The sequence below is a fragment of the Bos mutus genome, chromosome 4 (assembly GCF_027580195.1).
Source record: "Bos mutus isolate GX-2022 chromosome 4, NWIPB_WYAK_1.1, whole genome shotgun sequence".
NCBI classification, from domain to species: Eukaryota; Metazoa; Chordata; class Mammalia; order Artiodactyla; family Bovidae; genus Bos; species Bos mutus.
In genome coordinates, this window is record NC_091620.1 from 102,899,932 (window position 1) to 102,913,651 (window position 13,720).

At 36.8% G+C, this 13,720-nt stretch overlaps 1 protein-coding gene across 8 annotated transcripts in view; it reads right to left on the minus strand.

The window, feature by feature from the left end:
• Positions 1–2,151: 2,151 nt before the first annotated feature.
• The window catches only part of MIOS (meiosis regulator for oocyte development), a 36,877-nt gene continuing 25,308 nt past the window's right edge, over positions 2,152–13,720 (minus strand). For all 8 annotated transcript variants that reach the window (XM_070369802.1, XM_070369807.1, XM_070369805.1 and 5 more), the window contains exons 9-12: positions 12,321–12,473; positions 10,709–10,913; positions 3,493–3,622; positions 2,152–2,382 (exon numbers count right to left, since the gene is read on the minus strand). In XM_070369802.1, coding sequence (XP_070225903.1) covers positions 2,286–2,382; positions 3,493–3,622; positions 10,709–10,913; positions 12,321–12,473 — 585 coding nt within the window. In that variant the 3' untranslated portion in view covers positions 2,152–2,285. The remainder of the gene's footprint in view (positions 2,383–3,492; positions 3,623–10,708; positions 10,914–12,320; positions 12,474–13,720) is intronic.

A 13,720-nucleotide genomic window follows, 5' to 3' on the forward strand; every position in this document is an offset into this window, starting at 1 on the left:
CCATGCAATTAAGCGCAGAACTACACTGTTCCTAACTCTAATACTTACTGTGTGTAGCACTGACAATGCAAAGATACTTTTAAAATATACCATTTTAAAGAATCATCATCATTCTGGAAAGCTGAAAAACAGAGTTGACAAAAAGTTACTTCTAATATTAAGCATCAAATTTGCCACCAAAATAACAGAAATTATCTTACTGTATTATTTGCAGAGTGGTCATACACAATTTCTAGATTAGATGTATTGACTTCAATTTTTTTAATAATAAAAACATCTTTATTAAACACCTCTATTTAACATGTTTACGTAAAATCTTGCATTTTCTAAACCCAAATATTAGTGAACTACTAATAAAAATGAAAAATTAACCTGTTTTCATGGTCCACATACAATGAGATGCAAAATAAGCATAATAAACATCTTACAGGAATATGTGAGATCACAGAAAATATTAGGAGATTGACACATAGGTTTAAACAATTATTTGTAAAAATGTCACCCTTTGGTTATAAACAAGCATATTATATAACAGACTTTATGTCTTATATTGTATTTCCAAAAATTACACATATTTTAGATATAACCCTATCCTTAACGTCAACTCAAAAAATTTACCTTACTTTAGCTAAGGAGAAATAAAAACGTTGACAGTTTGACATTAAAGCCAATTTTTCATACTACAGAGTAAATCTGAAAGAAACACTTCAACTGAAGCAACTTTAAGGGTAAAGGTAATATTTTAATAAAGTGAAATCAGGAAGACTTGCTTAGAAGATTAGAAAAAGTCCCCTTAGTAACAATCTTTGTTTAAAAAAACTAAATAATATATATATATATATATATATATATACACACACACACACACACAACTATTTCCAGTTCTTTGATTTAAACAAAAGATCATCATCTTGATGAGATGTTTACTGTAGATATGCAATTTTTTCCTAGAAAAGGACCTTTTGTAAAAAGACCTCAAAACAAAAAATAAATTGAATCTGCCTTTGTTCAGGACTTAGAGGTCTTATCTCAAATTAATCTAATAGATCTTAGTTTTACCAGGTAAAATTGCTAACATAAAAGCTTCTAAAATTCTTAAAGATATTTCTTCTTCAAAATCTAAGTTTCAGGCTTACTTTTTATTTTTCTAAAAGTACAATTTCAACTATGAAATTCAGTCCTCTGCATATGTCAGATGATGCTATAAATCTTTGTATTTCTCTTTTAACTATCTAGCTGTGAAAAGGGAAAAAATAAAATTTTAAAATGAAGTCCCTGTTTTGGCCCAGATATACTTACTTTTAGAAATGTAAAAAGATGAAATTGTCTCCAAAGTGACTCTGTTTTCCTCAACTTCTCCATCTACCTTTGAAAAAACAGAATATTCTACAAGAGGGGCTCTCACAGTAGGGACATATAGATTATGCTGAATGGTTGGTCACATAAAACCTTGTACAAACTCTGCATTCTGCACAATGCTTCCAGATCATGAGCATAAGTTAATAAATTAACAGGGAAAGAAACCTTAGAAGATATATCAGGACACTGGGAAAGCAAAAGGTGGAAATGGAAAATTTTATACACTTTTCCTTAAAATGGTGCATATTTTTCTCCTCATATGAGAAAAAGTCATACGATACTTTCTCAGTTTTGACCTTTCTTAGGAAGACAGTAAATGTCAGTGCCAAAAGATTTATCTTAAAATGAAAGTGTATGAGAGAAAAGACTCCTTAAAAAATATGTATCAATCATACATTGAGAAATAATTCTCCAGTGTAGGGTGTGTGTGGGGGGGGTCTTTCTAATTCTAAAAGTAAAAACCCACAATATTATCTGAAAGGAAACTAAGCATGGTTGAGCTTAAACTACTGTCTGAACCACTAAATTATTCATATTATTCTATTTCAAAAGTGTGCAGATTTTACTGAAAGATATCCAATTTCAACATAACAGGTATGGGTTCAAGGTCTATTCTTAGTGATTCCAGAAACTGCTTGTAGAACATTCATAATTTCAACAAAACCCGAGGAAGTTCTTTCTAAAATGAACATCTTCAACCTACTGAACAGAATTCATGCTCACACCCTGATGTTCATTTCAGCAGCATTTGTCTCTGTGAAGTACATCAAAATCACTCAAACATCAAATTGCTGATTTGATAGAATGATTTATTTTCCCATTACAGGAAAGTCATGAGTGACTTGTTCTGAGGTATGTTTCTGAGCTACGAAGGACATCTATTAGGAAGCTCTGCACTTGAAGGTTCCTCTTTAGGTGACAGCATTTTATGGCTGGACAGTCTCTGCGGGAACCAGATTCCCTGTTGTGTCCAACTGCATACATTTACACGTGCATGCAGACACGGGACACTCGGCATGATCCCTGAAACACAAGTCAAGTCACAGTTAAAAATCTAAACTACACATACGTACACACATTTATCTTATAGCCTATTCATATCTATAATGCAATTTTTCAAAATGGCATTTGGAAAGATACAGGAATTAAAACCTGAAGACCAAAAGCATTAAACTAGAAATAAGCACCAAGCTGAACATGGGGGAAAAGTTACTGAAAAATGAACAGCTTTACTTTCTAAATATATCCCATTTACAGTTATGACCATAACAGTCTGTGCTCAGAGTTTAGATTTAAGCCCATGTGACAAACTGGGTGCAAACGTTATAGCAACGAAGCGGACAGGGCCACCAATACCACTCAAAGTGAGAATGAAGGTCGCTCAGGTGTGTCCGACTCTTTGTGACCCCCACGGACTTTGGACCCCCATACAGTCCATGGAATTTTCCAGGCCAGAATACTGGACTGGGCAGCCTTTCCCTTCTTCAGGGGATAGTCCTAACCCAGGGATCTAAACCCAGGTCTCCCACATTGCAGTCGGATTCTTTACCAGCTGAGCCACAAGGGAAGCCCAAGAATACTGGAGTGGGCAGCCTATCCCTTCTCCAGGGGGTCTTCCCGACCCACGAATTGAACCTGGATCTCCTGCATTGCAGGCGGATTCTTTACCAACTGAGCTATAAGGGAAGCCCTCAAAGTAAGTGTTAAATATAATCTTGAGTCTCCTTTGTATGAAATGTTTATTTTCTACATAACAAGCTTATATAAAAGATAACTATTACAGGAGTTTGACAAGTATTCTATCATTTAACTCACATACATACTAGACATTATATATGATGGGATATTCAGTCAGTTGTAAAAAACTGTAAATATATCCTCTCCCCAAATAAAGTTAAATAATGCTTTTCATACATTTAACTCGTACATTTATTAAAGTTTCTTAAATTTAATTTTATAGTTTAAGATTATACAAACTAGTGATACAAATGTCTGCGCCATCTGTGTTAACTTAAGTGACAGTAAAAAACAAATCCATCCATCCTCTGGCTGTATGAACCTGAAGTGTTTAAAAGGCCCTCTGCTTTACCTCCTGTAACCCCAAGCCTACTAAAGAAGGAATGTACCGATTACCTGAACCAACTAAGCATGTGTCCGGCATGTCCACCGTGCCTGCAATTGTGACACCATGTAAACCAGTTGTTAAACTGAGCTAATTTTTTGTCCTTGCTCAAGTCTACTTTTTCATCTGATTTGGATCCTCCTATGGGTTAAAAACAATGATCTTCATTAACTATAGCATAATACTTGATTCAAAATTTCTTAAAAGGTAAATCTGAATTTATGTCAAAATACAAATCACACATCATATTGAAATAGCAGTTTTAATGTTAGAATGTAATTTAGATTGAAAAATAATAACCAGAATTTCTTGTATTTTTAATAGTCAATAATAAGTGGAAAAACAGACATTATCAAACCTACTAAGAAGTAATCCGGGCCCTCGCGTCTAGTTTGTGGAGTGGCCTCCTGCTTTTTCTCATGCAGATGGGGTCTGTGGCCTAGCGCCCCCGTGCCCACCGTCCGTGATCTCACGCCGAGGCCCTGGAGGGGTCGCCGCTGAGGTTTCTACTAGCCCGCAAGCAAGAGCATGGCAGCCATCCCCTCCAGCGGCTCGCTCGTGGCCACCCACGACTACTACCGGCACCGCCTGGGCTCCACTTCCAGTAACAGCTCCTGCGGAAGTGCTGAGTACCCTGGGGAAGTCATCCCCCACCACCCGGGTCTCCCCAAAGCAGACCCGGGACACTGGTGGGCTAGCTTCTTCTTCGGGAAGTCCACTCTCCCATTCATGGTCACAGTGCTAGAGTCCCCAGAGCACTCGGGAGTCTGCCCAGGCCTCCACCAGCACGATCACATGTGACCTGGCTTGGGAAGCTGTGGGGAAGCAGCAGCCCAGCGGCCAGCCTGGCAAAACCAACTGCAGGCCCCCGTCCTGAGTGACCACCACCAGCTGCCAGGCTTCCTTTCAAGGCGCTAGGCTCATCAGAGCCCTCTTCCTCCCCCTGCCCTGTACCCTCCCTTCCCCTCCTCTCCCCAAGACCAAGCAGGCTACAGTCAAGGGAAGCAGTTCACTTTTTAATATCAAAACAGCAAAACACCAAAAAGGAAGTTGAGAGAATCCCACTCTCTGCTATCCGAGCCACACAAACGCTCCTTCCTCACACCCCATGACCCTGTGCCTTGCACCAAGTGGACAATAAACTCCAGGAGTGAGCAAAAAAAAAAAAGAAGAAGTAATCCGAATTAACAATTTTAGAGAAATAATCAGTAGTTTAAAAATCTTCTCATAAAGAAAACACCAAGTTTGGTTTACAGGTGAGTTCTACCAAACATTGAAGGAACAGGTAATTTTCATCTACACAAACTTCAGGGCTTCCCAACTGGCACTAGTGGTAAAGAACCCACCTGCCAGTGCAGGAGACATGAGAGACATGGGTTTGATCCCTGGGTTGGGAAGATCCCCTGGAAGACGAAATGGTAACCCACTTCAGGGCCTGGAGAATCCCATGGACAGAGGAAACCGGCAGGGTACAGTCCACAGGGCCGCACAGAGTCAGACACAACTGGAGTGACTTAGCACGCACACACACCTTTCCAAAGTATAGGAAAAGAGTGGAAATTCCCCAATGCCTTTCATAAGGCAGGTATAACTTTGCTAACAAAACCAGACAAAGGTAACATAAAAAAGAAGATTATAGGCCAATCTCCCTCCTGAACAGACATAAAATCCTAAATAAAACATTAGCAAACAATATGACTCAGCAACTCTCTGGTGATTTAGTCACTGTGTCGTGTCCAACTCTTAAGACTCCATGGACTGTAGTCTGCCAGGCTCCTCTACCCATATATTCTCTAGGCAAGAATACTGGGATGAGTTGCCATTTCCTTCTCCAGGGGATCTTCCCAGTCCAGGAACTGAACCCACGTCTCCTGATTTGCAGGCAGATTCCTTACACTGAGTCACGAGGGAATCCCTTGGCTTCCATGAAAATGAACTAAAGAAACTTCTGTGCATAGTGAAAGGAGAAATATGCAGGAATGTTCATAATAGTAAAAATCTGGAAAGAAACAGATGTCCAATGGAAGAATTTGTGTTACAGTCATAAATGGTAAGTAGTAATAAAAATGAATAAATCACAACTACATTCATCAGCACAGCTGAAACTAAAAAACAAGAAAACTCGAATAAAAACGGCAAGTCAAAGGATATATGCCATTTGATTCATTTATAGAGTTTAAAACACAGACAAAAGTAAATGTGTGATAAAACTACACAGACAAGCAAGAGACGAAATTAATAGATGATTTAGGACAGTAGTGACCTTTGAAGAGGAGCCCATAGAGGTGTGAAGAGGCAGGCAGAAATGACCCAAGGCACTGGTACAGACAGTATTATCTTAAGCAGGGTGGGAGACTCACTGACGACTGATTTATCACAGTACGTGATGAGTACATTTGTATACATCTGTACTAGAGTCCACAAGAAATGGAAGAAAAATGTTATTTATTCATTTACATTCACACACACACATTTATGTAACTTGCAATGCTTGAAAAATCCTCATTCCCTTAATTTTGGCCACCTTAATATGTTTCATTTCGTTCTAAAACAGCAAATCAAAATATTTTATGACCATATATAGAGAAAAGGATAGAAAAGTAAAAATATTAAGCTTAAATAAGCAACTGTGTACCTATTAAGACATAATGCTATATTCAGAAGTTCACCTGGGTCATTGCTGATCATACTACTGCTAGGACAGTCTTGCAAACAATTTTTTAATACACTTATTTCTTTTTGTAATGGTATGAAAATGAAAGGATATAATGGTGGTTCAAGGATTTAAGATATATACACACTGAAATTCTTCCTAAAAGCTTAACAAAAACGATTAATAATGAAAGGAAGGAGAAGAGGGGAGAAAGAAAATATAGACCTTTAAGGATAAAGCATTTTATACTTTTGTGTATAGTTCTCACTGGTGATTTCCTCTTTGTTTTTGTAACTTCTAATCCATAGAGAAAACAGACTGAATCCAGGACAGATTAAGTCTTAAATAGATAAAGCTTAAAATAACAGCACTACCTCACTGCCCTGCGAGAAGGCTTTTAAAGATCAAACAGCTTTTATTTTTTCAATTTTTAAAAATAATTATTTTTAAATTGTATTTATTTGGTCATGCCAAACAGCATGCACGATCTTACATCCCCACCAGGGATGGAGCCTGCACCCCTTGCAGTGGAAGCAGAGTCTTAACCACTCAATTGCCAGGAAAGTCCCTCAAACAGCTTTTAAATTTAAAAGATTTATATTAAATCATGAAGGTAAGTGCCACAGAATAGGTAAGGGGAAACCAGAGTTTCACTTAGGCACTAACTAGAATAACAATAACAATAATGATGATAGTAAGAAGAAGAATAAACTAATATATAATCTAACTTTTACAAATGTATCACACCGAAAAGTTAAGCTCTATAAGGGCAGGGATTTTTGTCTGTTTTGTTTACTGTAACATTTCTAGTACTTAGAAAAAACAGGCACTAAAACACTGTTAAATAGATAATGTTTATAATTTTTAATGCTAAATATCAGTTCATAATTTGTAAGCATAACTAAATATGTATACTTATAAATTCAATGAGACACTTCAAAAGAAGTCCAACTTTGAAAGCACAACTCCGTGTAAAACTTTGCAACCCTCAGTTAAATAAACTTATGGAAACTCTGGGCAGTTGCATCACAAAGCATGATGGATGGATGCCATCTCTAACTGCAGACAGAGCTACAAGGAGGTGTGGACACCTGAATCTTTACACTGCCATGAGCCAGTATTTGATTTCTATTAGGTCCTATTTTATTTTACTTCAGAATTCAAGAGTCTTCTGCTTAAGAAAACGCTTACTACTCCGTAATTAACTCAGTCCAATCTGCCTTTAAAGATCAGAGCCAGGCTCCCCTGACTTCCCTATACTGTTTCCCAGACCCTGTCACACTCATCTACTCAGTGGTCTCCACAGACTCGCGGTAATTACCATCTTTACCAATCTCTTTACTCCAGTACATACTTTGTACTCTGTCTACAACCTGGGCAGGCTTCTCCAAAATCTTCACATATTTAAATCTATCAAACTTTAGAGGACTAGCTTAAATGGCATCTTTATTTTTTAGGGGGGAGGGGGAGAGTTTTTCAGATAGAACCAATGTTATCTTCTTTCAAAATTCCTAATATTTTCTTTAGAAAACATAAAAAATACCCCTTATTCACCTTAGAGAGCCAAGTGTATTTCAGAATTTGAAATATTTAGGGATGTTAGAAAAATAATGAGCAAATATTAAATTACACCCCCCAGAAAACCCTGAGGCAGCATCCTGTAATTAAACACATCAGTATTTCTGCGACGAAATATACGAATGTTCACAAAGAGAAATAAAAACTTTAATAACCTCATGTCAATTCTGAACAGATTTTTTTCTTTTGCCAAATGAGATTTTGAAAATTCAAAAAAAAAAAAAAAAAACAAACAAACCTAAACTTTGGCTTTTCAAATCTTACAGAGATTTGGGAATGACAGATAAAAGGACCTGTGGACAGGCATGCTCAGTTGCTCAGTCGTGTCCAGCTTTTTACAAGCCCATGGACTGTAGCCTGCCAGGTTCCTCCTGTCCATGGAATTCTCCAGGCAAGAATACTGGAATGGATTACCACTTCCTATCCCAGGGGATCTTCCTGACTCAGGGTTTGAATCTGCATCTCTTACATCTCCTGCACTGGCAGGTGGATTCTTTACCACCGGCACCAGCTGAGAAGCCCCGAAGATTCTGAACTAGTATTTATTTTCTAGAACATATAATTTATTTTATGTTAGCTATCCATGCTCATTTATACATTTATACACCATAAGCTCCACGAGGATCTTTGAGTCATCCTAGCAATCAGCGTTAACTTAACTTAGTGCATTAAACAAATATTCAAATTTATATAAAGAAATTATTTCTACAGCAAATTAAAAAAGAAACTGAAGCAAATATGAGAAAGTTTTAAGACTTGATAAACCTGGGTGTTGAATTTTCATTAAATTAATAGCCTCTATGCTGCTGCTGCTAAGTCACTTCAGTTGTGTCCGACTGTGCGACCCCATAGACAGCAGCCCACCAGGCTCCCCCGTCCCTGGGATTCTCCAGGCAAGAACACTGGAGTGGGTTGCCATTTCCTTCTCCAATGCATGAAAGTGAAAAGTGAAAGTGAATTCGCTCAGTCGTGTCCGACTCTTGGCGACCCCATGGACTGCAGCCCACCAGGCTCCTCTGTCCATGGGATTTTCCAGGCAAGAGTACTGGAGTGGGGTGCCATTGCCTTTTCCAATAGCCTCTATAACGGAGCTTAAAATGCTTTATGGTTTAATTTTCTTCAAATTCTAGAAAACTGTTTTTATCTTTTCTTACCTATTTCAAAAATAGAAAAATCTGAAAAGCTAGTATCTAGCAAAAAGCAATAGCACTCTAGCCAGTACAGTTTGCTGAGACTTACGGTCCAAAAGACATATTAAGTTCAATTATTTCTAAGTATTTAAGTTCACATAGAACTTACTAGACACCATATTTTGCTTCCTTGTTCTTTCATTGTAGTAGATTTTTATTTCAAATTGTTAGTATCTATTTATTAGTAGCAATGCCTTCCCTGGTGGCTCAGATGGTAAAGAAATGGTCTGTAATGGGAGAGACTTGGGTTCAATCCCTGGGTCGGGAAGATGGAGAAGGATGGCAGCTCACTCCAGTACTCTTGCCTGGAGAATTCTATGGACAGAGGAACCTGGTGGGCTACAGTCCATGCAATCATAAAGAGCTGAACACAACTGAGGGACTAACGCTTTCTTTCAAGGCCATAAAAAAATTGATCAACATGCAGTGTAAAAAGTGAAAGTCCTTGATTAAAACAAGTCAAGACTAATGTGCATTTAAAACATTACATACTACATTTGTTAAAAAAAAAAGGGGGGGGGGCAGGGGGCCCAGTGGTTAAGAATTGACCTGCCAACGCAAGGGACATGAGTTCAATCCCTGGCTCCAGGAGCTAAGATTCCACATGCCACAGGGCCACTAAGTCCGTGCGCCACAACTGCTAAGCCGCACGTCCTGGGGCCTGTGCTCTCACCACAGTGAGAAGCCCAGCACCGCAACTGGAGTAGCATCTGCTTACTGCATCCAGAGAAAGCCCATGAGCAGCAACACTGCTAAAAATAAGTAAAACAGATAAAAGAAATTCATGTTTTAAAAAAGGATCTATTTTGAAAAATAGTAACTTAATGATACTAGCAAATCTCTTTCAGATGTTAAGGTAACAATAAAACAGTCTACTTAGAAGAATAAGCTACAGAAGAGAATTATAAAATTTCACAACTAGGAGGATCTCCCAGTCCAACACTCCGTATGTAAGTGGGTCAAAGTGACTTTCAATCTCACAGACTAAACATCACAGAGCCAGAACTAAAACAGGCATTCTGGTATCAGATGCAGTTCTTCATTCCTTATTCATTTACCATTATGCCAGATATTCAAGTATTTCTAATTAAAATTTTTGCTTTAGTATGATTTTCAACTTATATAAATAGCTGAAATATCTCCAGCCACTAGGTATATTTATATTCGATTTATATTCGATTATATATCTACTGTTCTCAAAAATTTTCTCTATATGTTTACGTTAAGCAGTATACAATAATTCTAATATTTTTAACCATTAAAAAAGTACATATATTTACAAGACAGCTGACAGACATAGCAGAAACAACACCAAAACTTAGAAGGACAGGACTCTAACCGCTAGGTTAATACTTTCCCTATATATTTTCACAGGCAGATTTTGAAGATGAAGTAAGAGAAAATGTCAAAGTGGTCTGAGATGATCAAAAGTTCTTGATGTGCACAAGATGTCTGTTACTAGATGAGGCCACAGGACTTTTAAACATAAAATCTGAGGGAGCTCGTCTTAGAAAAAGTGGTAAGAAAACAGTGTATGATTATTTAATATTTAAGCTCTTCTTACAAACTTTAAACTGGTAAGCATGTAAGATTAGAGATACTGTGGATAGAGATTATACTTTTAATGTATAGATTTTATAAATTATAGAACACAAAAACTGCCAAGCCAGCAAAGTGGCTTGCTCTTAGAAATAATATAAAACCAAGGTGGTATGTCTTTTATTTACAACATTATTAAATCAATTACGTAGAAACAATTTCAGCTCAAAAAAGTATACTGAATTATTATATAGAATTATGTCATACCAGGACAACTAGAAACAGGTGTTCCCATATTAATGAGGCAAAGTGCACAGCGAGGAAGGGGTTTTCGACAGCCAGGGCAACTTGTGACTTTAGATTTCGTTGGTGAGCCACTGACACCATACTGACTGAAACCTCGGCCCTGATGGGGAACAGTGGAACAGCTGTAGGAGATAGACTTTCCACAAAAATTGCAACTCACAAACACCTAGAAAACAAATGAAAGGAGAAATAAATAAAATGCAAACTTCATGAATAAAATTTAAAATAACTAAAGTTTGATCCTAACAAAGTATTTTTCAATAATTTTCAAAATTGTATTGTATACTGTAAGTTATCTGCTAAGCTGGTTAGTTCTAAGACTTCTACTTAGCAGTTACTTTATTTGAATACTTCTTCTTGTTACTTTGTTTAGTTATATTCTTCCTAACATCACTGATAGGTACAGAAAAACTCAAAAGCATTAGATTCCAAATTTTAGGAATAACAAAGACTAAATAAGAGTTCACGCTGGGACATTACAAAATATCCTAATATGACTTTTGATACAAATTTCAAAGATACAATATTCTGAACAAAATTTTCTTGTAAAGAAAATACTCATTTCCTAAGATAAAAAGGAGTTAGGGAGCCTATAACAGTAAACAGCTAAAACTTAGAAATAATAGCAATATAAACTATTCACTTTACCTTTATATTAAACTCCTAGACTCTCAAACACTTATGATACAGAGTAGTAACAAATATCATGTAACACTATTTTACTAATATTCAGGTTGTTTTAATACAAACAGAAATTTGTCAATTTTCTAAAACAGGAAAATAGCACCATCCAGTGCTCACATCGAGGATATACCTGACTGTTAATGAGATTTAATGCTTGGAATCAGATACAGTGATCTCATGTCAAGTGCTTTATGTAATAATTGATCTCATGCTGCTTTGTTTAAGTCAAAGTACAGTTGTTCTACAATACTGTATAATTTTAAGTGCACAGCAAAGTTAATTCAGTTTTAGAGTCTTTTCAAGAGTCTTTTAGATTATAACAAGACAGTGTGCTATACAGTAAATTCTTGTTTATTTTAAATAGTGCTTATTTCATGTTTTTTAAACTACTGCTTGAAAAAATAAATTTCTATGTGTAATTAGACATATAGATATGTATGTATGTACCATTAAACAAATCCTGCCTTATTACATATAATAGTGCAGAAAACCACAATACCCAAGTGCAAAGTGTAAGAACATACAGTAGTTAAAATTTGAAAGGTCTTGGAATAGACTAGAAAGCCTCACTCAGACACTCTTAGGACTGAGTTAGGTTTGCCTAAGATCCTCTAGGTCTGCTGTGGTTTGTTCTGTGTTAGATTAAAGTGCAAGACACTGAGAGGACTGTGAGAAAGTGTAGGACCAAAAAAACACGAAAACTAAAGACAAAGTATAGTCTAAGACATCAGTGGGAAGTCAACATGAGCAAAGAACGAGTTTATTAATAGCAATTTATTAAATTGAATCCTCAATTTTCCCTATATAACATGCTGTAAACACTTCTTTTTTTTGGCTGGGCTATTAGGTACATGTTACAATTTGACTCTCTCCAAAACAGTACACTTACCTGTGCTAAAGGCTTAGAACTGGGATCCAACTTACTCCTGTGAATATCAAATTCAGCTCGTTTGTGCCAAAACCTCCAGGCATCTAACAAATTTCTATAATTCTCAATCCAGTACTGAACTCTTTCATCTTTAAGAACATCTAAAGGAGAACCCTAAAAAGAAAACATGAATTATTTCAGTTTTTAAAATTTTCCTGGCTAAGCCTGAAGATTCTAGGCAACATGTGAGTGTGAGTCACAAGCGAAGAAACAGGCCACCTTTTTGCCAAAAGCCGGCTCCTAATGAGGATACAGATAAAACAGTTGATGGAAGCTCCATTAATTTAAACTGGCTTCTACCAATGACATACATATGCACTGTGTACTATTATGCCCGGCCAGGGAAGTGTAATTCTCTCTTACTTAAGTTTAAAGACCTAAGAGCAATCAATTCACCTCCCTGGTTGAATGCAGTAAAATCAAAAAATGATGCAAATATTTTTTTCTCCCAACAATTAAAACTTCTAGGTTGACAAAATATATTTACTCATTCCAAATACACACCAAAACTGCTCAATCACATTTAAAATAATACTGAGCTTGGTGCTTCCAATCTAGCACTGCACTGTGAATTCAGATGCCATTTTAGTATACCTATCTATCTGAAAATTAAAACTGCTTATTCTCTGCCTGGCCTTCAACTAAAACATGTATTTATTTCCTTAAAAGTAAAAAAAAAAAAAAAAAGGCAAGAAAGAACCCAAAACTGAACAAAAAATGCTTAGTTCTTTGACCCCTAAGCCATGGTGAAAAGGAATACTTTCTTTCCCTTAAATTTACTTTAGATTCCTTCTCATTAACAACTTCAATTTCCTGCCAGACTTTTCTGAAAGCTGTATTTTCTCTGGCAGCTGTGACATTCCACATTTCACCTACGCTTGCTTTGAGTTTTCATATATTGCTTTTAGCTCTGTTCAGGATACCATCCTTATCTTCACATGAACAAAGCAGAAAAAGCCTCTATCCTCAATGATCCAATGGGCATTAATCTGAAGCCAAGGTTTTCCAGTTTTGGGGCCACAGAGAAAATGAAATGTCAGAGAGCAGTTCGCATTCATCTTATGGAAAAAAGAAACCTGTAACAGCTAATAAAGACAATCTACCTTTAGACAACTCATCAAGACAGAAGAAGCACATCTCTCACCTAGTAATTAAGTATTAATTTCAATTACCAGAGTTAAATTTAGCTAAAAGAACACATGAAAAATAGCTGACAATTTCACTTTTTAAAAAAGTAAACATCTACTGTACTCCTAATTATGACCAACCAGCCAGAACTAACAGAGAAGGCAATGGCACCCCACTCCAGTACTCTTGCCTGGAAAATCCCATGGTCGGAGGAGCCTGGTGGGCTGCAGTCC